Source organism: Manis pentadactyla, chromosome 1 (genome assembly GCF_030020395.1).
Source record: "Manis pentadactyla isolate mManPen7 chromosome 1, mManPen7.hap1, whole genome shotgun sequence".
Classification (NCBI taxonomy): Eukaryota; Metazoa; Chordata; class Mammalia; order Pholidota; family Manidae; genus Manis; species Manis pentadactyla.
In genome coordinates, this window is record NC_080019.1 from 124,102,206 (window position 1) to 124,128,643 (window position 26,438).

Here is a 26,438-nt window from a genome sequence, read left to right on the forward strand (position 1 = left end):
TGTTCAGGCGGTGTATTTTGGAGATGAATCCCAAGGAGCACGAGTGGAGGACTGGGATGAGTTAAGCAGGCAAAGGAGGAAAGAGAAAGGAAACCCAAGGGTGCATTATTAAACTGATCAAGTTTGGGCACTAGTATGGGCAACCGGGCTCTATCATCTTAGTTGTACCTCAGAAATGCCCACCAGAAGAACAGAAGCGTGGAGTATTTATTTCTCTACCACCTACTGTGCCTGGGACATAGTTACACGAGGTGTTAGTTCCCTTGCACTCCCAGTTGTATGCCTTTGTGAGAATGGTCAGTGGGTTCCTGCAGGGGTTTCACGCTGCAGTGACAGAGAAGCCACGAGGCAGGAAGATACCAATTGCAGCTGAGGCAAGGTACTGCCAGGTAACACCTGTATGCCGCCAGTCACCACACAGCTAAGCTGGAGTAAATAGGCTGGGAAGCTGTGGAATTGGCCACAAGTCCCTTCCCTGTCTTCCAGAGTAGAATTACATTTCCATTTAATTCTCAGTGCAATGTCAGAATCTATGGTTTTCCTAAGTGGAAATTTAAATTCTTCCTATAATTAACTGTGTATCTAGTAATGTGTATGACCCAATATAAAGATTTACGTTACGGCTATGGCATGATGTTCAGAGTGAAACAGCAATAGAGCAAGTACTCTAGCTTGAGTCTGTGGAATGGGCAGAGAGAATCAAGTGCATTCTACCTCCACGATTCTCCAGTTCTTCAAGGCTTTATGTGCCAGGAGCTGGGAATAAAGAACAACGACACAGCTTCAGCCTTTAAGAAGCTCACAGAATTGACAGATTTCTTTAAAGCTCCACCAGGCCAGTACTTTGCTCTCTTTATCAGCTGCCTAGTCCCTTTCCAATCGGTCCTTCTCTGTAATTTGACCTAAACAACTCTGCCACTAATTGTTCAGATAGTTCCCTTCTCTCCTCAGTTTCTCATCCTGGAAAGTTGGAGCAGGCAGGCACACACTCTGGGAAGTTGTGTTATTCTTAAATTATTTTTAAAGACCCATAGGAGCAAATACTGAAATAAATTTAATCTGATCAAAAGAGAAACTTAAAAGCGAACCAACCCACCCCAATGACATCTAAAAGAGCAAACATGCATAGGACTTGGAGGGGGCCTCGTCAAAAAAGCCACCAGGTTTCCTTACTTGCTGGAGTGGCACATTCTCCTCCCAGCTCACCACTCCCGGAGCTGAAATCTTTCCATGCCCGCTCCAAAAAAGGGGATGGCGGTGGAGATCTGCGCTAGGCTTAGGGGTGAGTTGGACGGATTGCAGGCGGTTAAATACCGGGCTGGGTGCCTCGCGACTGGGGCACCCGCAGCGGAGGAGGGCTAGGCGCGACTCCAAAAGGCCGAGGACGTGCGGGGGCACTCCCCGCCCCTGCGGCGCCAACCTCGGGCTCCGCCCAGCGCCGCCCTACAGCGCGCACCCCAGGTGTGGAGGCGCATCCCAGTAGCTGGGCCTGGAAGCGGCGGCAGTTGGAGTTAGTAGAGTGGCTTCTAGAGGGAAACCACGACTGCACCTCTCCCTCGGTGGTCCAAACCAGGAGCGCAGTACTGGCCAAACGCTAGGTGAGGACGAACGCACCATTTGGTTTGGGTAAGAGGAGGGGTCCGCATCTCTGACGCTCGGGTGGGGTGAGCCGGTGCCCTCTACTCAGTTTGGCTTGACCTTGCGCGGCCCCTTAGCCGGGTCTCCTGCCGCGGAAGCGGCACCGAATTCTGTAGGCCTGGCGCTGCAGCCGAGTCCTGAGTAAGGGTGGGGGAAGGTAGATCGATCCCGCCCAGACCCATCTCAATGCCAGGAAGTCCTCGGCCACGGTCCTCCCGGATTTATAGTCCGTGCTTTGGGAGCCCCGCAGGGGTTTATTCGGAATAATTTGCTCGGCAAGAGGTCCAATTTGAACACGAAGCCCCGAAGCTTTCAGGGGGAAACCCTTGAAACTGGTCTCTCCCTGCAGCCTCATTTTACAGTAGACTACGTCGGCCCGCAAGAAGGGAAGGAACTGGCCCAAGGTCACATCGTAGTCAGAGGCCGAGACAGAACCGAGGCCAGCAGCCCTTCCTTCCAGCCCCGGGCTCTGGGCACTACTCCCTTCTTCACCTCTTCTTCCCAGTTTTGTTCCGCATCCCTCGCCCGTCTCCTGCGTCCTCCATGACACTCTGTTCTTGGGGACTTGGGGAGTGGTTCCTCTTTTGCGGCAGCCTGGGAAGGATGCCCGGACAACGGTCAGGCCGCCGACTCAGGCCCTGGAGCATGAGCGAGCCGGCAGTTAGCTGGAGGACCGGATGGGCAGCAGGACTTGGGGAAGAGGAGGACCAGCAAGGTGGGGGCGCCGCAGGAGGTAGTCTGGGAACGCCGAAGTGTCGAAGGTTCCCAGCCCTGCAACGCTTATAGCACCACCGCACTCTGGAGCGAGAACAGCGGGGTTGTGGGTGGGCGTTTCCGTCTCCGCCAATGGGAGCTCGGCTCGGGTCGAGCCTCTCGGCCCCCCGCCTCGGGCTGGCCGGAAGGGACCTGCGATTGGCTGCGTTGCCCACGACGCCGAGCTGAGTGGCGCGGAGCGTTGCAGCGCCTGCGCGTCTCGGGCTCCTGCGCTCCGCCTGCGTGGGGTCAATGGGTAGGCGGCTGCGCCCTGCGCGTTGCGGGAGGTGCGGTGGTTCTGGCGATGTCGAGCTTTGCGCGGTTATTTCCCACCAGTCAGCCAAAGTCTGCCCCTAGCCAGCTGACGTAGAGTCACGTCTAACCCTGAGAGTGGTTGCGGGGACACATATTTCATTACGGAGAGTCTCCTGCCGGGATCTTTCATGATGCAGAAAATGTCTTGCTTTCTGAAACCAGAGCTTTGGAACCCCGGCTCGCACAGGACATATATCCCCAGCGGGCGAGAAATCTGACCTTTGAAATTGGCTTAGCTTTCATATTCTCGCAATAGACATGTGTAAAATGTCTGCTTCCTGTGAGACATCAGAGTAAGTATTTTTGAAAAGCCAGAATACAGTAATACAGCAAGTGGGTCCTATTTGTAGGGCGCGCACAGTCCAGGTGGCGCTTGGTGATTAGATGAGGGCTGTGAATGGTTATAAACAGAAATACTTCATACTACCTTATTAGGTAAGTGATATTACAAAGGCACAGAAGGAAGGGGTGGAATACAAATGTGGATGAGAGATTGATTTGATTTAGGGGAATCAGGAAACGCATCTTGGAGGAGGTGTCATTTGAATCAGTTAAGACTTGGTTAGATGAAGTCAAGAGTTTGTATAGGATGAGCAAGGCAGAGAAATTGGAAAGTACAGGGCTTTGAGGAATGATGTAGCAAATGGTTTAATGAGTAGATAAGTATAGTTGGAGATAGGATTTGGCAGGGCTAGGTGATGACAATGATGCCCCGATTGTGTACTCTGATTTGAAATGTGGCAAGCGTTTCTGAAAAGGATGGTTGTTGTACTTAACCTGTCAGTTGTACTAATGTCAGTTTTTACATCTGCACCAAAAATCTTCGAAATATCTTTAATTCTAACTTTTTTCACATCCTACGTTTGTCAGTTAAATCATAGTGGGCTCTACTTCAAAACATAGGCAGACTCTGACCTCTTCTAATCACCTGTGTGGTTTCCACAAGGGCTGGCAGCCCTTTTATGTATCTCCAGGGAGTACCTCTTCACATTTCACTGGAGTTGCACAGTGCGCAATCTGCGTGGCTGTACATTGTGGCCCTGGATTACTGCCATACCTTCTAAATGGTCTCTCTGCTCTGCCCTGTCCATCCTCAGTCTAGTCTTAACCCCATGAGAGTTATTATACTAAAATACAAGTCTGACTGTGGTATTCCTCTGCTGAAAACTCTTTAACATCTATTCAAATATTATGTGCCTACTAGGTGCAGGGCACTGTTAGGTGTTTGAGGATACTATGGTGAAAAAAACAGACTTGCTATAGCTCTCATAGTTCACATTCTGATGTGACTGAAAGACAAATAAGATATATAAGTACACCAAATCTTATTTGGTAAATGACAGAATTTCCAGAATCTCCCTCCCAGCCTTAGTTTATTTACATATCAATATGTGTTTACCACTGCAGAGCTCCTGTTGATCTGGCAGCAAGTGGTGGGGAGAAAATGGCAATTCTCTCCTCCCTCCAGTCCTGGTACGCTCCCAGTGTCTGCCAGTCGACAAGGACCTGCAAGTGGAGTTCCTCCCACAAGGGGTAGGCAGGAGGTAGAGGGCGGGCTGTGGCAACACAGCGTGAGGTGAGTAGTGGCTGGAGGAGACACATGGGGCCAGGTCTAGCTAGCGAATTGGAGTAAGCTGTGAGCAATAAAAATAGTTTCTCCCAACCTACCCTTTCCCTTGACTTATTTTGGTTTCATTGGTTTTATAGGGGATTCACCCTGGCTGGGAACACCCTTTCCCCCAGCGTTATAATATGTTAATGGCATAGTGTAGTAAGTCATCAAGGAAGAAAAGCAATGGAAGCAGGGAAGCGGGGATAGAAAATGCCAGGGATTGATGGGGAATGTCTTACTGAGTAAACATAAAAGACTGGAGAGAGCAAGCCGTGTGGGTAATGAGGGAAAGAACATTCCAGGTAGAGGGAAAAGTGAAGGCAAAGGCTCTGTCTTGGGCAAAGGAGCTTGCCTGTCATGTTCCAAGTACAGCAAGAAGGCCACTGTGACCAAGGTGCAATGAATAAGGGGAGGGGAGGTCAGGGCATTGGGACCCAGATAACACAGGGCTTTATAGGCAAGTGGTAGTGATTTTGGCTTTTCCTCAGCAAGAGTTTGGTGCAGGAGTGACATGATCTATTTACATTTTGCAGGCTCATGCAGGCAGTGTTGAGCAGTGTCTGAAGGAGGACTGGGGTGGAAACAGGGAGCCCAGTTGGGAGGCTGTTGGAATAATCCAGGCAAGAAGTGATGAAGCCTTAGACAAAGATGGTAGCAGAGCATCCTAGATACATTGTGACCACAGAGTCAGGATTTGCTGACAGCTTAGCTGTGAAGTGTGCAAGAAAGAGAGGAGTCAAGAGTGAGGAAGACTTAGAGGAACAGATATTCAGTGCCACAGCACAAACTCAGTTTGGGACAGTTTACATTTGAGATACTTATTAAACATTCAAGTGAAGATGTTAGATGCTTGAGTCTGGAGTTCAGAGGAGAAAGCTGGTTTTAGATAAACCTTTAGGAGCTGGTAGCGTGTAAATCATATTTAGGGGTGGGAGAGCTCACTGTCGTGGTGAAAAGTGACCAAGAGTGGAGCCCTAAGACTCCACTGTTTAGTGGTCTGATCTGAATTTGGTAGGTAAGCCCTGTTCTAGGAATGGAGTGCCTGCTTAACCTGGCACTTGTAATTATGGCAATTTTGACAGCTCTGGCAACACTGTCTCTTGGGGAAGGGCAAATGAGAAATGGAGAGGGGGAGGCATGTGTTCCTGTTGTCATTACAAGATCTACAGTGCAACATTCTCAGAATAGAGGAAGCAATAATAATTGTGCAGAAAGAACTTGCTTTTGGTTTGTTTTAGCTAATATTGTTTTGGCTGCAAGTAACAGAAATTTTAAGCTCACGTAAGTCAGCATGGAGAATAAAGACTGCATTTCAGAGCTGGAGGGCAGGAAGGCAGCTGGGTTTCAAAAGCAGATATGCCCTGAGGAGGCTCTGTTGATTCTCTCCACCTCAGAGAGGTCATTGGGACCTCTGCTTCTTTCTGCATGTGTATCTGACTCTCTGCAGATTGGCTTCTCCATCTCTCTCTGGCTTCAGGCCCAGTGTAACAGAGCTGCCCCCTCCCCACTACAGCAGCCACATCACATGTCCTTGCCCCATAGAGACAGATTTGCATTCTGTCACAGGGCCAGGGGACAGAATGACTGATGGGTACATCTTGGGTTAGGTGTCTGCCTGACCCAGTCCTCCATGGCCTGAGTGCAGGTCTCACTGCCCAGCTACCATGGCAGAGGCCTAATCCCATGGGTAGAGGCAGGTCCGGGAGGCAGGGGTCAGGTGATCAGGACAGACATCCAAGAGATGGCCTCAGCAGAGTGTTCTATCTGAGGAGAATTGACCATCATCCAAGTCTGATCCGGTGACTAGAGCATCTCTCAGACTTATCAAAGTGCCCGCATTAGGTTTCCTCCACTGAACTGGGCTATACAGTTAAATCCATGGCTTTTATTCAAGTTCTGTGGTAACACAGCTGTATGAGAGTCACCTTTGCATTTTTTGATAAGATGGTGGTGAGACCATTTGTCCTGTATAATGCTTTAGTCCTTTGTTCTGGAACAGGTCTCTCTCTGAGCCCTTCTTTTTGAATGAGGCCTTAAACCTTGTCAGGTTTCCCTTTTGTGTCTTCAAGGAAGCCCCCGTAACATGCGTAACTGAGCTGGCTCGCACTTTTACTGCAAGTCTGTACTGCGAGATCAGGAGGGAACTAGCCAAAGGAGATCGTAATCTATCTGGTTAGGGATCTCAAATGCCTACAGTGTCCAGGCAGTAAACAAAGGTGATTGTGGACAGACGTCAGATAGTAAGTACAAACTGTATTGCATTCAAGCATAACTTAGCTTCCTAGTTACATTGTCTTTCATAATACCGAATTATGAAAGGCTGGCCGAATACAACAGCCGAGTGGAACATGTTGGAAGGAGGCTGCCAGTTGTCAGACCTTGGAATCTCACACAGAGGTTCATTGGTCTTAAAGCTCCCCAGAGTGGGTAGGGTGCCTGCCTATAGGGTGATTCCCTGCCTAGCTTGCCCTCCTCAGTAGGACAGGGCCTTCCCTTCCCACTTGGTTGTGCCAAGTTCCATCCAGACTTCATGTCCAGAAACCTCGAAGTTTGTTTTTGTGCCTAAGGTCTGCCACCTATGTTCCTATTTCCTGTTGATGCCCTACCTCTTCCGAGGATGTCAGTATTGGGAATGTCTGCCCCTTGCAGAGACCTTGATCCCGAACCACAGGAATACAACCTGCTATGTTCTTTGCAAGTTAGTTCTGTCAGAATGCAACAAGGGAGCCCGGCATCAGGACAAGGACACACACACTGGTTTTTTGGAGAGGGGGTGTTTTTCGTGGGTTATGCACTGAAAAGCAGAAGGGTGTGCCCTTGAGAGCAAACGCATGTGTTCCCAGTATTAGAAAACTTTCTCCCAGATTACAGATCAATGTGTGAGCATCTTGATTTTTCAACAGTATCTTATAAACTTGGTCTCTGGGAGTCAATCCCCCTGTGCCAAGTCACCTTGGGCAGCTGACTGAGGTCAAAGCTGAGACTCCCCCCTCCCCCTGCAGGTGCTCTGCCTTTCTCCTTGCAGCACCCATCTCCCCCAGCCACTTTGGTTCCAAACCAAAAGGCAAGTGAGTGGCTTTTCAAGTTTGAGAACTTAATATTTACAGAGAATAAAGTCCATCACAAGGCATCAGTATGGCAAACAACCCTGAAAAGGGCATGGGAATCTCACTGCCATTAGTACTGTGCTTGGAGTGGAAGTAACATGTTTAAGAAACTTAAAAAAGAAAAATAGATTCAATATTCTACCATTTGTTATGTAAGATCCTACATTGTGAGCAGTGCATTATTTGAGGGACTGAGTTTTTATGCACTTGAAACTATTTTGACTGCAGCACTTTCAGTATTGCTGACTCTAAGGAAAAAAAATTGAAAGCAGCCCTTTATTTGAACATAATATTGATGATTTCTCTGCCACACACATTGAGCAGAAGGGATGGAATGGGCTTTAATTGTAGACAGCTGGATTTGAAATTACACAGAGGTGATGATCTCAGGCTCCAGTCCTGGCTGGAGGAGGTGGAGATGTGTGTGCTCAGCCAGCTGGTCAGCACCAGCTGGGTTGGGAAGGGGCACCTGGGTAAGGAATCTGAGCCAAACATGAGCCTGTCCTTCCATGAAGGGCCAGTTTGGGCTCCATTTTGCTATTGCCTGCCAGGTGCTTGCCATGGCCAGGAAACAGCCCTGGCCACAGGCCGCCTTTCTACCTTGAGGAGCCTGAAGTGCTGGGGTGAGCACACAGCTCGTGCCCATCATCAGAGACTCCCTGAGTGCTTCCTTTGTGTCAGACTTCTGGGCACGGGGGATTCAGTGGTCAATAAGCTTATAATATAGAAGGGGAAGAAAAAGTACAGAAACAAGGTAATTTTCGCTTGAAGTGAGATCCTGTAGAGAGCAGCCTCTGTGTTGCACAGGATTGGGGACAGCCTCTGAAAGGTCAGAAGGAGCAGTCACCCAGAAGGAGGGAAGAGCAAGTGCCAGGGCCCTGAGGCAGGAGAGAGCTTGGCATCTATAGAAACTTTTGGGGAATCAGTGTGGCTACAGAGCAGTGAACAGAGAGGAGGCCCCAGACAAGGTTAGGAAGGGAGCCAGAGACTCACTTGAACAGGCAGAGTGTGGTGAGTAGGGGCGGGAGTGGAAGTGAGTCTCCTTCATAGTCCAGGGGAAATCACACAAGCTCAGAGATCCCTATTTGTTTTCTTTTCCTGAGGTTAAACAGATTCCTGTTTAAACTCCACCTGCTTCCTGCAGTGAGCATTGCAGTGGAGGCTAGTTAGTGAATTTAACACAGACGTATTGGCCTCAGCAGTGGTTCTCAGGTTTGTGGTAGCAGCAAAAGGTCAGGGGAGGAGCTGCCTCCCAGGCAGAACCTTGTTCTGATAAGAACAGTAAAACACACCACAGGCAGGTGTATAGAAGCGAGGCTAGGAAGATTCACCAGGAAAAGAGCAACAGCTTCCCAGCTGTGGTTGCCTTGCTCAACTCCCTCCTAGCCTCTCCTTCCTTCTCCGAACAGGAGGGAGACCAACCCACACACAGTCAGCAGTTAATACCACATGACTAGTCATGGTGCTGAGTAGCCTTAAGGTGACAGACACCACGTGATGCATGGCCTTGTTACAATAAAGTTGATTTGACTTCAAAAGGGGTGGTTTGGTAGTGGAAGAGACCTTGTGTATGTTTGTGTGTTAGATTGATTAAAATGTGCCTCATTTTATAGCCCCAGTCTCCATGTTGTAATGAGTTACTGACAAATTCAGCCTCAGCCAGACCCTGTCTGGGAGAGAGATGTGGAGAGCTGAGAGCTGAGTCAAATGATACATGGCACGGGGCTGGGAAAGCTGACTGCTGAGGAATGTAGGCAGACAGAGTGTCCTGGGTCACCACAGACTGATGGTGGCACTCATGGAGTTGGAGTCCCTCTGGGGTAGGTCCCTGTGTCCCCTGTTGGTTACTGCTCAGCTAGGGTTTGGGTCACTGGTCTGGTCCAACCTCTTCATGTTACAAATGGGTGATAACTTTTCCAGCGTTGCCCAGTGAGTTGGTGGCACAGCCAGAATCAGAATGAACCCAGGTTTCCAGATGTCCCAGCCTCCTGACTCTGCCCATATGAGGCTGTAGCATGACAGGGGCAGAAGGGGACTGCCTGGTACCATGCCTGGACCTGGGTCAAACACACTGAACCCATTTGGACTTTCACAACCTGGGAGAAGAATGGCCACCCCTACCTGTACCCCTGCAAGCAATATGGCAATGCTGTGGGTGTTCTGTGTTTTAGAACCTACCAGGCAGAGGCTGACCATTTTACTGCGTGTGACCACAATGCTGACTGCCCGCCTCTCCAGACCCCTGTCACAGCTCCTGGGAAGAACCCTGTGCTTCTGTGATAGAGAACATGAAACAAGGTAAGAGACTGAAGGGTGGAGGATGACACTTTCTAGTCAAAGCAGAGCACATCAATGATGCAGGTGGCATTCATGACTCTCAAAGATGTCTCTCATTACCTACCACCTGCTAGCAAAAGTGTCTTCAGAAAACCTTCCCAGGGCACAGAAGAATACCTTTCATCACTATTTTATTTGTTTTTATTTTTAATTTTGAAATAACTACACTTACACAAAAGTTACAAAGATAGTACAAAGGGTTCCTGTATAGCCTTCACCTAACTTCCCAGATGTTAACATCTTACAACACTGTAGTGCAAGCTTGGAAACCAGGAGATTACTGCTCATATAATACTATTGATTAATCTATAGACATGATTCAAACTGTAGCAAGTGGCCCACTAACGGACCTTTTCCTGGTCCAGGATACAAACCAGGGTCCTAGAGTGCATTTATTTGTCATGTCTCCTTAGTCTCTTCCTATCAGGGATGGTTCCTCAGTCTCTGTCATTCATGACCTTGAGACTTTGGAAGAACGTCTCCTAGTTTGGGTTTGTGTGATGTTTCTTGTGTTATCTGGCATCAGGGGACTCAGCCTCCTTGTGTCTGCTCTGTCACCCCGATGGCGGCTCTTACCTTAGAGTGCCATGGTATTCCTCTACCTCCAGCCTCAGTCCAGGCAGGAAGAAGCAAAGCAATGGAGGAAGGGAGGAGCTGCACCTGCATCAGGAGAGCAACACTCACCAGGCAACCTCTGCAGACTCTGCTTGCACCTTATTGGCCAGGGGTGGGTCACATGGTCACTGGGTAAGCAGTAGTGTGGAAAGAGGTGGGCATATTGTTACTTCCTGGATAAAAATTTTTTATGGAAGCAGATGAGAAAAATGGATGTGGGGAAAATGGAAGTTCCTATGGCCAAGATCCTCACCTGACCCCAAACTACTTGATATAATTGGCCTATTGCTAGGCTACTGCTTCCACACCTGTAGGCAATGAGCTATTACTGACTGAATCACTATATGAAGAGCTCCACCCAGTGCAGAGAGGGAGGCAGAGATGGAGGTGGATTAGGGAACTGCAGACTGCTAGATGCACATGTGATATTCTAGTACTCAACCTACTGCCATAAGAATAAAGCCTGGTATAAACTCTTTTACCCCAAGAACGTTGCATTGTCATTTCTCAGTCTCACTGAATCCATAGTGAACTTGCCCAGGCCTGAAACCTTCAGCCAAGACAACAATCACATACAATCTGCTTCCAGCAGGGGACCCTTGATTTTGCAGAGCAATCCTTTGGGTTGTGGGAAAACTGATTTTTCTTTGGATGAAGTTTTTAACTAGCCTTGGGTGTGAGAACCATATCATTCTGCTCATTTGAGACATCCATGCAGAAGGACTTCAAATCCAAAGACTCTTGTGTGACAGTTGAAAAGGACAGGTTACCTTAGCAGGTTTTCCTAGTGGACCTTCATTTCTGTCTAGTGAACTCAACATTCTTTAAGAATGTTGGATATCACTTTTCTATATTTTTTTAAAAACTTTATTTTGAATAGGTAGTATAATTCAGTCATTTGGTACAACATTCAAATGGTACATAATATACAGAGTAAAGAGTAAGTCTGTCTCCCACCTCCTTTCCTGTTACCTGCTGCTCACTTGCCCCTATCTCCTCCACTTACTGTTTCTGGCTTAATATTCATTTAAAAACTAACAGGACTTCTACTTGTGGAAAGATGGAGTAGGTGTGTTGTTCTCTATTCCTCCTGCTAAGCATGATTAAAACCCCTGGATATTATATAAAACAAACATAAAAATCTCTAAAAGATGGAGAGAAAGAGGCAGATCATCTGGGAAACTTAGGATCCAAGAAATCACACAGTGGTAATTTCTCAAGGTTTTCTCTTCACTTTTTATATCCCAGACTGGAGCTAAAGAGTGCATGAACTCAGGAACAAAGAGCCCCAACAAAAGCCTGCTCTCTCTAGCCAAAGCACCAGCCTATTAAGACAGGAAGCTCTGGGCGATAATTGCTTGACTCCAGCCAAACACCACAGGAAAAACTGGCCTTAGCCTTACCCACACCAGCAAAAATCCTAGATTTCCACCATTCCCAGGCTGTAGTGAAGCATCCCAATACTCCCACCAGGGATAGTGTCAAAGAAAGCTGAGTAGGGGCCAAGACTTTCATTCTCACCCAGCAGTGATAAGGCACCCTGTCTGCCCGGGGTGGGGGTTGGGAGTGTCAGAGGAGACCTATGCTTTCTCCACCTCTCAGCAGTAATGAGACCACACACTCCTATTACATGTGGGAGCAGCAGTGAGGCAATTTAACCCCTCCCAGCTGGAGAGGTACTGGTGGAGACCTAGTGGAGAGCAGAATTCTATCCCTACCCAGCAGTAACACTTCCCAATTTATTTTATGAAGCTAGTATTACCCTAATTTCAAAAACAGACCAAGACAGTATAAACAAAGAGAATTACAGACCATCTCCCTTATGAATATAGATGCAAAAATTCTTTAAATATTAACAAATAGAACTCAGCAATATATAAAAACATAAGCCATGAAAAACTGGGTTTGTTCCAGTTATGCAAAGGCACAAAGAGCCCCAACAAAAGCCTGCTCTCTCTAGCCAAAAGCAGCAGCCTATTAAGACAGAAAGCTCTGGGCAATAATTGCTCAACTCCAGCCAAACACCACAGAAAAAACTGGCCTCAGCTTTATCCACACCAGCAAAAAGCCTAGATTTCCACCATTCTCAGGCTGTAGTGAAGCATCCCAGTACCCCACTAGGGATAGTGTCAAGAGAAAGCTGAGTAGGGGCCATTTTCATTATTTGAAAATCAATCAATCTAATCTACCAAATTTGAGGCCAAAGAAGAAAAGTCATGTGAACCTATCTGCCAATGCAGAAAAAGCAAAATTTAACACCCATTTAGAATAAGAACTCTCAGAAAAATAGGCATAGAAGGGAGCTTTTAACTTGTTAAGGAGCATCTACAAAACACCTACAGCTAGTGGCAAAAGACAAATGCCTTCCCCCTCAGATGGGGAACAAGACAAGGATGTCCGCTCTCACCACTGATTCAACGTAGTGCAATTAGCAAGTGCAATGAGGCAAGAAAGGGAAATAGAAGTTGTACATTTGAAAAAGAAGTAGAATTGTCCTTTTTTGCAGATTACATTATTGACTATATAGAAAACCTCCAAGAGTCCATAAAAGATCCCCAAACCACTAAGAGAGTTCAGCAGGGACACAGGATACAAGATAACACACAAAAGCCCATCTATTTCTGTATCCTAGCAATGAACTTAAATATATCAAAATTCAACAATTTCATTTACATTTGCTCAAAAAAATGAGATATTTAGGTATAAATACATGAAAACATACTGGATTTGTATGCTGAAAATTATACAATGCTGATGAAAGAAATCAAAGATCTAAATAAATGGAGATCTAAACCCTATACTGTGTTCAGAGGTTGAAAGACTAAAAAATGTAAAGATGTCAATTTTTCCCAAATTGATATATGTTTAGCATAATTTCTATCAAAATGCCAGTCAGATTTTTATAGATAAGACAAAATTATTCTAAAATGTATATGTAAAGGCAAAGGAAATAGAATAGCAAAAACAATTTTGAAAAAGAAAAACAAGTTAGAACACATAGTTCAATGAAACAGAGTAGAGAATCCAGAAAATAGGCCCACAAAATATGCCCAGTTGATATTTGACAAAGGTGGAAAAGCAAATCAATGCAGAAAAGATAACATTTCCAAAAAAATGGTGTTACAGCAATTGGACATTCATAGGCAGAAAAATAAATCTTGACCTACGTCTAAAATCTTATATAAAAGTTAACTCAAAATGGATCATGGACTTAAAAATGTAAAACATAAAACTAAAACTTTTGGCGAGAGATAGGAAAAAATCTTTGGGTTTGGGGGATAGCCAGAGTTATGAAAATTGACACCAAAAGTACTATTCAGAAAAGGAAAAAATAATAAATCAGACTTCATCAAAATGAAAGGTTTCTCTGTTGAAGACCCTGTTAAGAGGATGAAAAGACAATTTACAGACTCACAGAAAATACTTGCACACCACATGTGCAAGGAAGGACTGCACCTGGAACATGTAAAGAACTCCCAAAACTTGGTGGTAAAAGAACAAAATACCTAGTTAGAATATGGACAATGAAATGAAGAGATATTTTACCAAAGAGGATATACAGATGGCAAATAAATACAAGAAAAGATGTTAAACATCATTAGCTATTAGCGAAATGCAAATTAAAACCATAATGAGATTATATTTACGCAGTTACCAGCATGGCTAAAATAAAAACAGTGATACCAGCAAATGCTGACAATGATACTGAGAAACTGGATTACTCACTTGGTGCTGCTGGGAAAGTAGAATGCTACAGCCACTCTGGAAAACAGTGATGGTTTCTTCAAAAACTAAACATGCAACTACCTGGTGCCCCAGCAATTGCTCTCCTGATCATTTACCCAAGAGAAAAACAGGTCCCCACAAAAGCCTGTACAGGAAAGTTCATAGCAGCTTTATTGGTAATAGTCCCAAACTGGAAACAACCCAGATGTCCTTCAACAGGGGAATGGTTAAACATACTGGCACACCCATGCCACAGAACAATTTGGCAATAAAAGGAACAAATTATTGATACATACAATAGTATGGATGAATCTCCAAAGAATTATGTTAAATGAAAAAAGCAGTCCCAAAGGCCACATACTGTATGATTCCATTTATATTACATTCTTGAAATGACAAAATCATATAGCGGAAACAGATTAGTGGTTAAACAACATGGGGGAGTGGGTGTGGTTATAAACGGGTAAGAGGAGGGATCCTTGCGGTGGTGGAGTGTTCTGTATTTTCAGTGCATCAGTATCAATATCCTGGTTGTGATACTGTGTTAACAGTTTTGCAAGATGTTACCACTAGGGGAAATTGGGTAAAAGGTTACTGGACATTTCTCTGTATTATTTCTTAACTGCATGTGAATCTACAATGATTTCAAAATAAAAGTTTAATAAAAAAAACAGAGAAAGCAGCATAAAACCTAAGGGCTAAGAAAATGAATTTGCAGATGGCTTCATGAACAAAGCTGTATTGCTGGAAGGCTCTTCCTATAGCCACTGCACCTGCTGGCTCACTTTCTCCCAGCCTAGCAACCTTGGAAGAAAGAGGCCCTCTTGCTTAGTACTACCAGCAGGTTGTCCTCAGAGGCTTGGGGTAGAGAGCAGTGGGGTGGCTGAAGGTCCTCTGAGATGCTTCTGCAGAAACAAGGTCTAGGTGAGACCACAGCCTCTGCTCATGGCTTCCTTTTCTCTTGCAGACCCACGCTGCTGTTTTGTTCCACCTCCCTTGTCCCTGTGGGCCGTCGCACTTATGCCAATGTGGTGAGCCCGGTGAGTGGCAGCCCAGGTACCTGGGAACCAGCCAGGTGTTCAGATACCTTACCTCTGGGACCCTGGGCCCTGAGCCACCCTCACAGTAGGGTGGTAGCACTCCAGGACACTTGGAGTCACTTTCTCACTTGTTTAACTGCAACCCTTCCTCCATCAAATGAAGTTAGGTGTGAAGAGTTTACACTCTGGAGTCTCTCAGTCGTGGTTTCAGTTTTGGCTCTATCACTAACTACACCTGGCATTTAAAAAGTGTCTGTTTCCTCACTTGCAGCATGGTATAATCATCATACAATATGGAGGTATTGTAAGAAATAATACAAGTACAGTGCCTTGCACATGGTAAGTAATGATGAAGATGACAGTGATGATGATAATGGGTACTGTAGATGAGGAAACCGAGGTCCACAGAGGGGAAGTAACTTCTCCAAGCAACACTGTTAGCTGGTGGCAGAATCTGGCTTAGAACTTGGTCTCCTGACAGTGAGCCCAGGCATTTTCCACTATACCCAGTGCTTGTCCAGACAGTAAGAGACTGGCCCTCTTAGGAAGAACTAACTGTTACCAGTGGAAGATGGTCACTATGCTCTCGTAGGATCCTAGGTTCTTAATGTCTGACCTTCTAAAACAGGTTGGCAGCAAAGCTGTCCTGGTCACGGGCTGTGACTCTGGATTTGGGTTCTCCTTGGCCAAGCATCTGCATTCAGACGGCTTCCTTGTGTTTGCTGGCTGCCTGATGAAGGTGAGAGATGGGTCATGTTGGTTCCTAACACCTGGTTATTGTTTGTAGGGTTTTTAAAATTGCAGTAAAATACATGTAACATAAATTTACCATCTTAACCATTTTTAGGTGTGCGGGTCAGTGGTAGCAAATACTTTCACATTGTTGTGCAACCATCACTCACATCCACCTTCAAAACACTTAAGATCTTGTAAAACTGAAACTCTATAACCAGTAAACATAATTGCCTGTTCCTCCCTCAGCCCCTGGCAACCACCATTACAGTTTCTGTCTTTATGAATTTGACTACTTGAAGTACCTCATACAAGTGGAGTCATACAGTATTTGTCTTTTTGTGACTAGCTTATTTCACTTGGCATAGTGTCCTTAAGTTTCATCCATGTTATAGCATTTTGCACAATTTCCTTCCTTTATTATTCCTGAATAATATTTTGTTGTACGTATATGCCACTTTTTGCTTATCCACTTATCTGTTGATGGACACTTGGGTCGCTTCCAGGTTTTAACTCTTGTGAATAATGCTGCTATAAATATGGGTGTACAAGTATCTCTTGAGACCCTAGTTTCAGTTCATCTGGTTATATACCCAGAAGTAGAATTGTTGATCATATGGTAATTTTATTTTTAATTGTTTGAGAACTGTCATACTGTTTTGCACAGTGTCTATACCATTTTACATTCCCACCAACAGCACAAAAGGTTCCAGTTTCTCCATATCCTTACCAATGTTTATTTTCTGTTTTTTTTTTTTAATAGTAGCCATCCTAATGGATAGGAGGTGGTATCTCATTGTAGTTTTGATTTACATTTCCCTAATGATTAGTGATGCTGAGCATCTTTTCCTGTGCCTATTGGTCATTCATATGTCTTCTTGGGAGAAATATATCTTCAAGTTCTTTGCGCATTTTTGAATCAAATTGTTCTTTTTTTTTTTTTTTAATTTTAGGAGTTTTCTATATAGTCTGGTTATTAATCCTTTATCAGATATGTAATTTGCAAATATTTTCTCCCATTCTGTGGGCTGCCTTTTTACTATGTGGATAGTGTCTTTTGATATTTAAAATTTATAAAGTCCAATTTGCCCATTTTCTTTCCTTTGTTCCCTTTGCCTTTGGTGTCATATCCAAGAAATCATTGCCAAATCCAGTGTACTGATGCTTTGGTCCTATGTTTTCTCCTGAGAGTTTTATTGTTTTAGGTCTTAACATTTAGGTCCTTTATCTATTTTGAATTAATTTTTGTATATGGTATTAGGTAAGGGTCTAACTTCACTTTTTTACATGTGGATATCTAGTTTCCCCAGTACCATGTGTTGAAGACTGTCCTTTCCCCATTGAATGGTCTTGCACTGTTATCGAAAATCATTTGACCATATATGCAAAGGCTTATTTCTGGGCTCTCTATTTTAGTCCATTGGTCCATTTGTCTGTCTGTATGCCAGTACCAGACTGTTTTGATTACTATAGCTTTGTAGCAAGTTTTAAAAAGCAATAAGTGAGGGTCCTCCAGTTTTGTTTAGTTTTTTTTTCAAGATTGTGTTGGCTATGTGGGGTCCCTTGAGATTCCATATGAATTTTAGGATGGGTTTTTCTATATCTGCAGAAACAATCATTGAGATTTTGACAAGCATTGGATTAAATCTACAGATCACTTTGGGTAGTATCCACATTTTAACAACATTCAGTCTTTCAATCCATGAATGTGGGATGTGTTCCATTCATTTTTATCATCTTTAATTTCTCTCAGCAATGTTTTGTAGTTTTCATCGTACAAGTCTTCACCTTATTGGTTAAATTCATGCCCAAGTATTTTATTCTTTGTGATGCTATTGTAAATGGAATTGTTTTTGTAATTTCCTTTTCAGATTGTTCACAGCAGAAATGCAACTAACTTTTGTGTGTTGATTTTGTATCCTGCTACTTGGCTAAATTCACTTATTAGTTCTAACAGGTTTTTTTGTGTGGAATCTTTAGGGTTTTCTACATGTAAGATCATATCATCTACAAACAGATTCTTCTTCCTTTCTAATTTGGATGTGTTTCATTTCTTTTTCTTGCCAACTGCTTTGGCTACAACTTAATATCACTATGTGGAGTAGGTGAAATTGACCCAAATTTACCATTTAGGTCTTCCCCTGGAAGTTGCAAGCCTTGAGCAGATTCCAGGGTTTCAAAATATTTACATTAGGCAGATTTGGCCAGTGCAGTTGTTGTCTAGGTGGGGAGACATATCCCTGATGCTCCCTATTGCACCATCTTCTCAGAATCCTATTTCAACCTGAGTATTTCATGCTACGACTGCCCAGGACCTGTGTTAGGGTTTGTAGTTGTTTGAATTCGTGTCCTAACAACTGGCTCGTGTGTTGCTTAAAACAGCTCTCAAGGAGTTCACTGTCCAGTGGTGAGGGGATGTCTGTGCATAGACACAGCTGGAGGAATTAGAGAGAAGAGGGTTCCCGGGGTTGTGCAAGAATTTTTAATGAGCATGCATAGAAAGAAGGGATTGATTCTGGCATGAGAGAGGAGGTGACATTTGGAGAATTAATAATGGAGAATTAATAATGCTATCATAGATTGTCCTGAAAGGGTGTCTAGTGTGGTCACCACGGTAGAGCTTAAGACTTCTTTAAAGTGTTTTTTGTATATTGACTGAAGGTACACAAACTATTGTGTTTACAAGTTACTTGGATTAATTATTTTCTTTATCATTATGTTATTTATTTGTATTTTGTTCCCTTTACCCTTGTCGATTAATTTAGTCTTGGAATATGCAAAACGTTAACAAGATTTTGAAGTAAAAATTATACACAAAGGTACCCTCAAAGTAGTGTTACTCTCCTACTTCCTATCTTTCTACTCCATTCTTTCATTTCCCCTTTCCTACACAAATGTTTGCATACTACATATACCCTTTTTTATAATCACTACTTATGAGTTCACAGAGATCTTCACTTGTTTTAACAGCACCACACAGTACTCCATTGTGCAGGTGGGCTGCAGTTTAGTCCACCAGTCTCCTCTATGTTTCTCAATATTTTACCATTACATGCAATGCCACAATGAATAGCCTTGTGCATATGTGTTCTTGTGTTATTGGGGATTTATCTTTAGGGTAAATTCCTAGGAGTGAGATTACTTTATGTCAAAGGGTTAATATAATATGTTGTCATTTTTTAAGATATTCCCAAATTGCATATCATAACGGTTGTGTAATTTTATACTGCTACTAGTAATGTATGATAGTACCTGTTACCACACAATTTTGCTAACAGAGTGTACTTCAAGCTTTGGATTGTTGCCAGTCTGATAGAGGAGAAATGTATCTCAGTGTACATTAATTTGTATTTCTCTTATTATGAGTGCACAGCCCTTTTCTTTAAAGGCATGACTCAGAAGTTGCACATATAGCACCTGTGCTCTCACTCAATTGTCCAGAAGTTAAACACATGGCCTTCCCAGCTACTTGGGAGGCTGGGAAATGTAGTTGTTATTCTGAGACAATATGTCCTCTGCTTAAAGTTAGGGATTCTACTGCTATAGAAGGGAAGGATGGGCATTTGTGACAATTGGCTGTGTCTGCTCAGTAAATGATATATTTTTCTTTATTTTGAAGGCAGTAGGAACCCAGGAAAGGAATTCTTTTATACTAGGTTTAATATCTATAAAAACATTATCTTTTTAGTGTAAAAGTTTCAACAGGGTAAACAAGTACAAATAATACTTTGCCATGGTCTGAATATATTTCCAGATGAGTGAAGGGTCTGTCTTTTTAATTTTTAGTTCTTTTGAATTATAAAGGTAATACATATTGATAATGCATTCAAATAATGTGGAAGTGGATGATATAAAAGAGTGGAGTCTTTTCAGTCTCTTATCCCAAAATAACTAAAATGCACATATGCACATTATTTGTGACCCCTGCAATGATAAACAAAACCACAGCAAATAGCCTTGTTAGTAGCTTTGCATTCATTAGTGATTCTTAGGAACAATTTCTAGCTGTGAAAGAGTTGTGTGGAAAGGTGTGCAGATTTTAGATTTTATTCAGGTCTGCCGAATTGCTCCCCAAAAGGCTGTCCCAATGCTCACTCCCTCTGATGGTGCATGAGAAAACCTGTCAGGGGGTACTTGGGGGACGAAGGGTGTGGTGTGCCAGAGTGACTTCTCTGTGTAATGTGGACACTGCTTTACAAGTCCCAGCAGAAGCTGTGGTACTCTAAAACATTTTGTGCCTTTAAAGTTCCTTGTCCAAATTTTCATGCCTGTGCCATTGTACTGGCTTGTCCAGTGACACAGGGGCCGCAGGGCAGGAGCAGAGGAACCTTTGTGAGGGAGTCTGGGCCTTGGCTCTAGACCCAGGTCAGCCACCAGCCCAGGGACTGGGCACTGCTCTCACTTAAAGGTCAGACTGGGTCATCTGTGGTCCTTTAACTCCCATGATAGTCAGTCTACTATTTAGCAGCTGGTATTTTGAAGAAAATAGCAGACGGGCTCACTGCCAGGTTATGTCTCTTGGTGTCCACCTCTTGTCTGTGTTAGTGTCATGGTCTGTCTTTTCTCATCAAAAGCTCCTAGGGCAGAAGCCCCTAGGAGTCTGAATTTGTTATGCACATAAAAGCAGCCAGAGCCACTGGAGACTATGGGTAAAGTGCTGTGGGCATTGAAATGGGAGATTAGTCTTCCAGGCTAGTTCTGAGATGTTAAGGCTCATGATAGATTTTGGCTGCATTTGTAGCCAAACACTCTACCTGCTCTCATTTAGTGTTAGACCTCGTCTTGTGCTTCAGATCTCAGAGCCTTAGGCCAGCTCAGGGATCTGTCTCCTCCCTCCTGCATCAGATCCTCACACCCTGTCAGGTCATTTGGTGCGTGCACACACACACACGCCCTGGCACAACCCATGTCCCATGTGCATCACTACCCCGTTTCTCTGCTTCCCTGAACCTCCAGAGGGTTGTTTGTACTGAATGTTTTTACTTATCTACTTCCCATCTTCTTTCCAACCCACCTGGATTAGACTTTATGCCCCTACCATTCTGATTATTGGTTCATTTATTCAACACATATTTCTTGAGCACCTACTATGAGCTGACAATACTGTCTTTTGGAGAGAAAGCATATGCCAATTCAGTGAAAAGTTCTTGCCCTTGTGCTTCTATTAGAGGTGGAGAGAGAGACAAGGGTGAGGTGTGAGACAAGTGATAGAGAAATATAAAGAAGGAAAAGAAGAAGGGTGCACGTGGTAGTGGGGTGCTCAGTTTTAAAGCGGGAAGAAAGAGCTCATTGAGAAGCTGTCATTGACAGGTGAGGAAGCAAGCTTGCACTTATCTGGGGGGTGGGGGACAGCCAAGCCCAAGCCCCAAGGAGGGTGTGTGCCTGGTGGGTTAGTGAACCAGCAGGAGGCCTCTGTGGCTGCAGCGAGTGAGAGGGGCATGTGAGGTGAGAATGTGGGGAAGATGTGTCAGAGAAGGAACAGATTGCCTCTCTGGGAGCACAGGGAAGGCCTGATGGGCCAGGGTGGCTTCTCATTGCCATCGGGAAGGACGATCCATGATGGGCGGAGGTGGCATATCCAGGCACTGCCAGTAGTTTGAGGTAGCTGAAAGCTGTGCCCACCTGGAGGAGACAAGCTGGGAGGGAAGGCAGGGCCTGGCCAGGTGGGGCCCCCGAATGCCACTGACACAGCTGTTATCAGGGATGCCAACAGCCCCCATTTTGCCAGATCCATTGGCCGATTCTCAGACCGTGTCACACTCAGCCGATTCACAGCTTTGGCCAAGCACACCACTCTTGCTTGTAACCCTTTGTTTCTTGACCTCATGGCCATCCCACTCCCTTGGTCTTTCTCATCTCCTTCGCTAGCTCCTCCTGCTGCTCCTCCTGGAAGGGTCACAGTGCCCCAGCCTTGCCCCTCTCGTCACAGTGTTTCCAGGCCGTGTGATGCATGCTCACATAGAACGTGTGCTGGGTATCCTCATATCCTGCCTTGAGGAGCAGACCACCTAATGATAAATGCCAGGAGACTATAAAAGCTTTCTGCCAGGAATTGTCCATCCCCTGTGTCAATACTGTAATAAATTAAGGTGGAAGAGGCTGAGGGGCTGGACAGGGTTGTTGGTGTGCTATGACATTTTCCCTCAAGTCTCAAGTGAGGTGGGCTTCAAGAGAACCACTTGGAGAGCTTACCATTTGTGCCCTAGAGGCCGAGGTCGCAGGATGGCAGGTTAGTTGTTTACCAGAAGCAGTCTAAAGCCCCAAGAATGAGGCTGGAGTGGCTCATCTGGAAGCAGGGCAAAGAGAGCCAGGCAAAGGGCTGTCCTTCTGCCCGGGCAGGGCACTGGGGCCTGGACCTCATGTGGATGATGGGGATAACTGGAGTCATGGTGAGGGCCCCACCCAGTGAGACTGCTGGCCAGAGGGCGCCTCACTAAAGCCCGGGCTGAGGGAGAAGATACCCAGGTGAGGCAGGAATGGCATGGGAGGTCTCCAGCAGGGGGTCCCTGCAGAACCCAGAAGCGTACCCCAAGAAGGGAGGCCCAGCTCTCATCATCTGCCATCCCTGGTCGCCAACAACAGACAACTACAGCACCAGCCTCAAAAGACCAGGCTTGCCTGTTCCTGGGTCCAACCCTGGAAGAGTCGGAGATCAAGGAATAGGAGAGGAGGAGGAGCTAGAAAATCGGGAGAAAGACAGTCTCCACCCCTGCTACCTGGTGTCCCACCCTGCTTCCCACACTCTGTCAGGCCTGGATTAGGGCAGGCTTTAAGTTGGATATAAGTTGCAGAATTTGAGTTTTCAGACTGGACTGGGCAGATCTGGAATTATCTGATTAGCAGGTGGAAGTGGACCCTTTATTCCAAAATCAAGAGGCTGTCTATTATCTGAGAATATGTGGAAATGCTATAAGACTTGCCTGAACTTTCATCCAGGGGTGGGAAAAATAGCTCATACATGAACTTTAAAGGGATTGTGAAAGAAATGGGCTTATCGGTAAGTCAGTTACACAGGCACCAACTGAAAGCTTGTTTCTGAGCAGCGAGATAGACATGGACAAAGACAGAAACCCTGCAGGCATGCGGTGTGGCCCAGGCAGAGTGGTTTGACTTGAGGACAGGTGCAGCTGACAGGGGAAGTTGCTCTAGTCTGCAGTCTGCAGGCTGAGGTGGTTGGGAAAGGTTTCCTTTGAACAGCTGGAGGCAAAGTGACAGACTCTGTCCCACTGATGTGGCTGTCAGGAGCAGGGTGTGGAGGCTGCTCAGGGCGGATGGGGACTCCTGGGGAGGTGTCAGGCAAGGCACATCCTGAATGCTGAGCCTAAGGCTGTGGGCCGTGAGATTAACCTGTCTAGCTTCCTCTGAGAAAAGGCTCTTAGCTGCCACATTGCCAAACTAAGTCCATGGGGGCACCCAACCTGGGGTGAGGGGCTTCCCCCAGGGACTGCAGGGCCATCAGCTTGATGCCACCTAGGGGCACAAGGAGAGGTCTGGTGTGAGGTCCAAGAGCTGCTGAATGATGGCAGCAGTGTTAACAAAGTCCAGGAAGAGGAAAGGACTCTCAGGTTCCTCTCCTGCATCTTAGCTGGAACCTGTCCTATTGGAAGTAGACCTCTGCATCCCCTCGGAGACGTAGACCATTGGGCTCTGCTCCCAGGGGCATTTGAGGAGCCACAATACAAAGACTGCTTTAAAACAAGATATGTGTTTTCCTAGTGCCTGTGTGTGGGGTCTGTGGAAAATGGAGGTACCTATGGGCACCAGCCCCTTCCGCGTCTGGACTTGAAGATGGTGTCCAGGGAGTTCTTGCCTGCCATTTTTTTGGGGAAGGTTGGCACATCCAGGGGGTTTCAGAGCCAAGCTTTGGACTAAGCAAGCCTCATGTCTGGCTGCTCTGTACAGAGGTGACTGAGTGTAGCTGGTATTCCTGGTCCCGGCTGGGCAGACTCAGCCATGCCACTGCTTCTCCAGGGCCCAGGGGATACTCCCTGTGAGGAGAACAGTTTGGGGGCTGAAGAGATGACATTTTAGAGGGGTATCAGCCTTACCCCCTGTCTGATGCCTAGGGTTTCTCTGGCACCGTGTTCCCCACCCCACCCCTACCTGTCTGAACACCCCTGGGCAGTTCACACCAGCCTTGGACTGTGATCCTCATTTTCAGTGGAATTTGACTTCTTGGCTTTGTTTCTGTTTTCTGGGCCACATAGGACAAGTCCGCTCCCCCCCTCATCATGCTTCCCCAAGTCTCCAGGGTGGTCATCTCAAGTGGCCATTTGACACAGCCTCTCCACTATTCCCTCCTGTGTCCCTCTGAAGTTGCATGATGCAGATCCTCCGGTCCTGGGTTAGGGTCCTCAGTTCAGTCCACTTACGAGACTCAGCCTAAACCACAGAGAAGTCCCCGCTGTTGACATATGCTGACTTCCCTGTGTTTCTACTCTGGTCCTTGCTTCAGACCCTGTTGTATCCCAGTCCAGCCCTCAGCTGAAAGTAGGCATTTTTCTACCATGTCATCCTCTGGCAGCTACTCCTGTCCTCTTAGAAGATGTGTCACTATTCCGTGCACCACTAAGAAAGTCACTGCCAATTAAATTATGACTGACAGTGCTTAACTTCCACATTGGTTGTAGCTCATCTGTAGGTGGAAAAAATGTGTGTGGTAGAATGATAGGTGAGATATGCTGATATGATGTGTCTCAGGATGTGAGAGCAAATGAGATAAGGCACAGCAAGCACTCAGTGAGTGACATCTGCTTTTATTCAGATCCTCCAGCCTCTCACCGCTACCCCCAGGTGGACCCCCACCCACTCTCCAGCCTCATAGCACCCACGTCCTCATGCCCCTGCACTGCCTGCAGAGACTTACTGCGGTACCCTCTGACCACTGCCTGAAGTGCCCCCTGCCCAGAGCCCCCTCTGGTTCATGCCCTCAGCTGTCACTGCCTTTGGAAGGCCGACCCTCCCCAACCCCACTCTGTGCAGCCTTCCACCTCCCACAGGGTTCCTGTAGCAGATACTCCCTGTATTGTTTGCTTACTCATCTGACCCCTACCCTAAAATGTGACTGTTGGAGAACAAAGGCTGAGTTACTTATTTTTGTGTCTCAGCACAGTGCCAGAACATGATAGAGCCCCAAGAGATGTTTGCGAGTGACTCTCTGCTCATGTTATATAACACTTGTGTAGCACTTTATAGTTTAGCAGGTGTTTTTTAAAAAAATGATTTCCTCATCCCATTAATCTGAGGTGGTCAGGACAGGCACGTTGGTATATTTCCAAGCAGGAAAAATTGGGCACCTGTTAAGGGATTCACCTGAGTGCACAGAGCCTGGTTAGTGACTGGACTGGAATTGGAGCCTGGCCCTGGCCTCTGACCAGTTTGGCCATGAGGGGCCCTTGGCTTAGAATAGAGGTGACAAACTGGCAGCTCATTGGTTACTTGTGGCCTGTGGATGGGCTTTGGCCCACACAGTGGTTTTATATATATATATATAGTTTGCCAACACTTAAAAAATTGGGAAATCCTAATTACTAATTTAAAAATCTAAGCACCTGGCAACCCTGGACTTACATATCCACATGGGCAACAACTGGCAGGGGTTGAGAGGCCAAGCATATACTCCATTCCCCATCGTCAGGCTCCTACCCATTGTCTGATACTCACATGCCAAGCCCCAGTCACTGGTGAATTTGCAACCTCTGCTTAGAGAAAGAATTCTGCCAGTGAGGCTGTGCAGGTATATATGGCACTTAGGTATGTCATCAGTGCTTAGGGGTTGAATAGAACCACCTGCTGGTGGAGCTGGTTGGAGTGATGCCTCGAGAGAGCCCCCCCACCTGCAGCTGTTACTAAGTTGTTTGTAAGCCCAAGGCTTTGGTAGCGACTTGGGGCCAGCCCTCCACCTTGCCCCTGATCCTCTTCCTGGAGGCAGGGTGGGAAGAAGGCAGGTGAAGCAGCTCCTCTCTCCTTCCCAGGACAAAGGAGGTGATGGGGCCAAGGAGCTGGATAGTTTGAAGAGTGATCGATTAAGAACTGTTCAGCTCAACGTCTGCAGCAGTGAGGAGGTGGAGAACGTGGTGGAGATCGTCCGCTCAAGCCTCGAGGACCCTGAGAAAGGTAGGGCAACCTTGGGGCAGTGGGGATAGCGCATGGGCCATTCCAAGGGCTCTTGCCTAACAACCACCCTCCATTTGCTGGTATCCTGCCAAAGGACTCCTCCCTTTGCTGTTTAAGCTCTTCCTTAAGTGCTTCCTGCACAGGAGGAAGTGGGTGACTTTAAACACACCTGTGCAAGAAAGCAATGTAAACTAAGCCAGGGGTCATTTCATAATCTGCAGGAGTGATGAATGGGTGCGTGCTGGTGCAGATCAATTCAGCCAGCACTCACGAAATGTCCGCTCTGGGTCGGGTGCTGGGCTGAGTACTGGGGACACAAAGATGGCCAAGACGTGGCCCCTCTTCCTGAGGACTTCACAGTTCATCGGGGGACTGCCCCCAGTGATTTCCATGTCCCCTCTTGGGGAGCAGCACAGGACAGAGGGACATAGCCTAGTCTTGGGGTGG

General features: G+C 46.0%; 1 protein-coding gene across 3 annotated transcripts in view; it reads left to right on the forward strand.

Annotated features, from left to right (window-relative positions):
* The first annotated feature begins 887 nt into the window (after positions 1–887).
* Positions 888–26,438, forward strand: part of BDH1 (3-hydroxybutyrate dehydrogenase 1) — a 34,280-nt gene continuing 8,729 nt past the window's right edge. The window contains exons 1-5 of one of the 3 annotated variants that reach the window (XM_036875204.2): positions 888–1,626; positions 9,596–9,723; positions 15,071–15,143; positions 15,772–15,882; positions 25,850–25,991. In XM_036875204.2, the coding sequence (XP_036731099.1) occupies positions 9,641–9,723; positions 15,071–15,143; positions 15,772–15,882; positions 25,850–25,991 (409 nt within the window). In that variant the 5' untranslated portion in view covers positions 888–1,626; positions 9,596–9,640. Of the gene's footprint in view, positions 1,627–2,628; positions 2,648–9,595; positions 9,724–15,070; positions 15,144–15,771; positions 15,883–25,849; positions 25,992–26,438 lie in introns of those variants that run through there. The other 2 variants (XM_036875203.2, XM_057501400.1) reach the window with 2 other exon arrangements.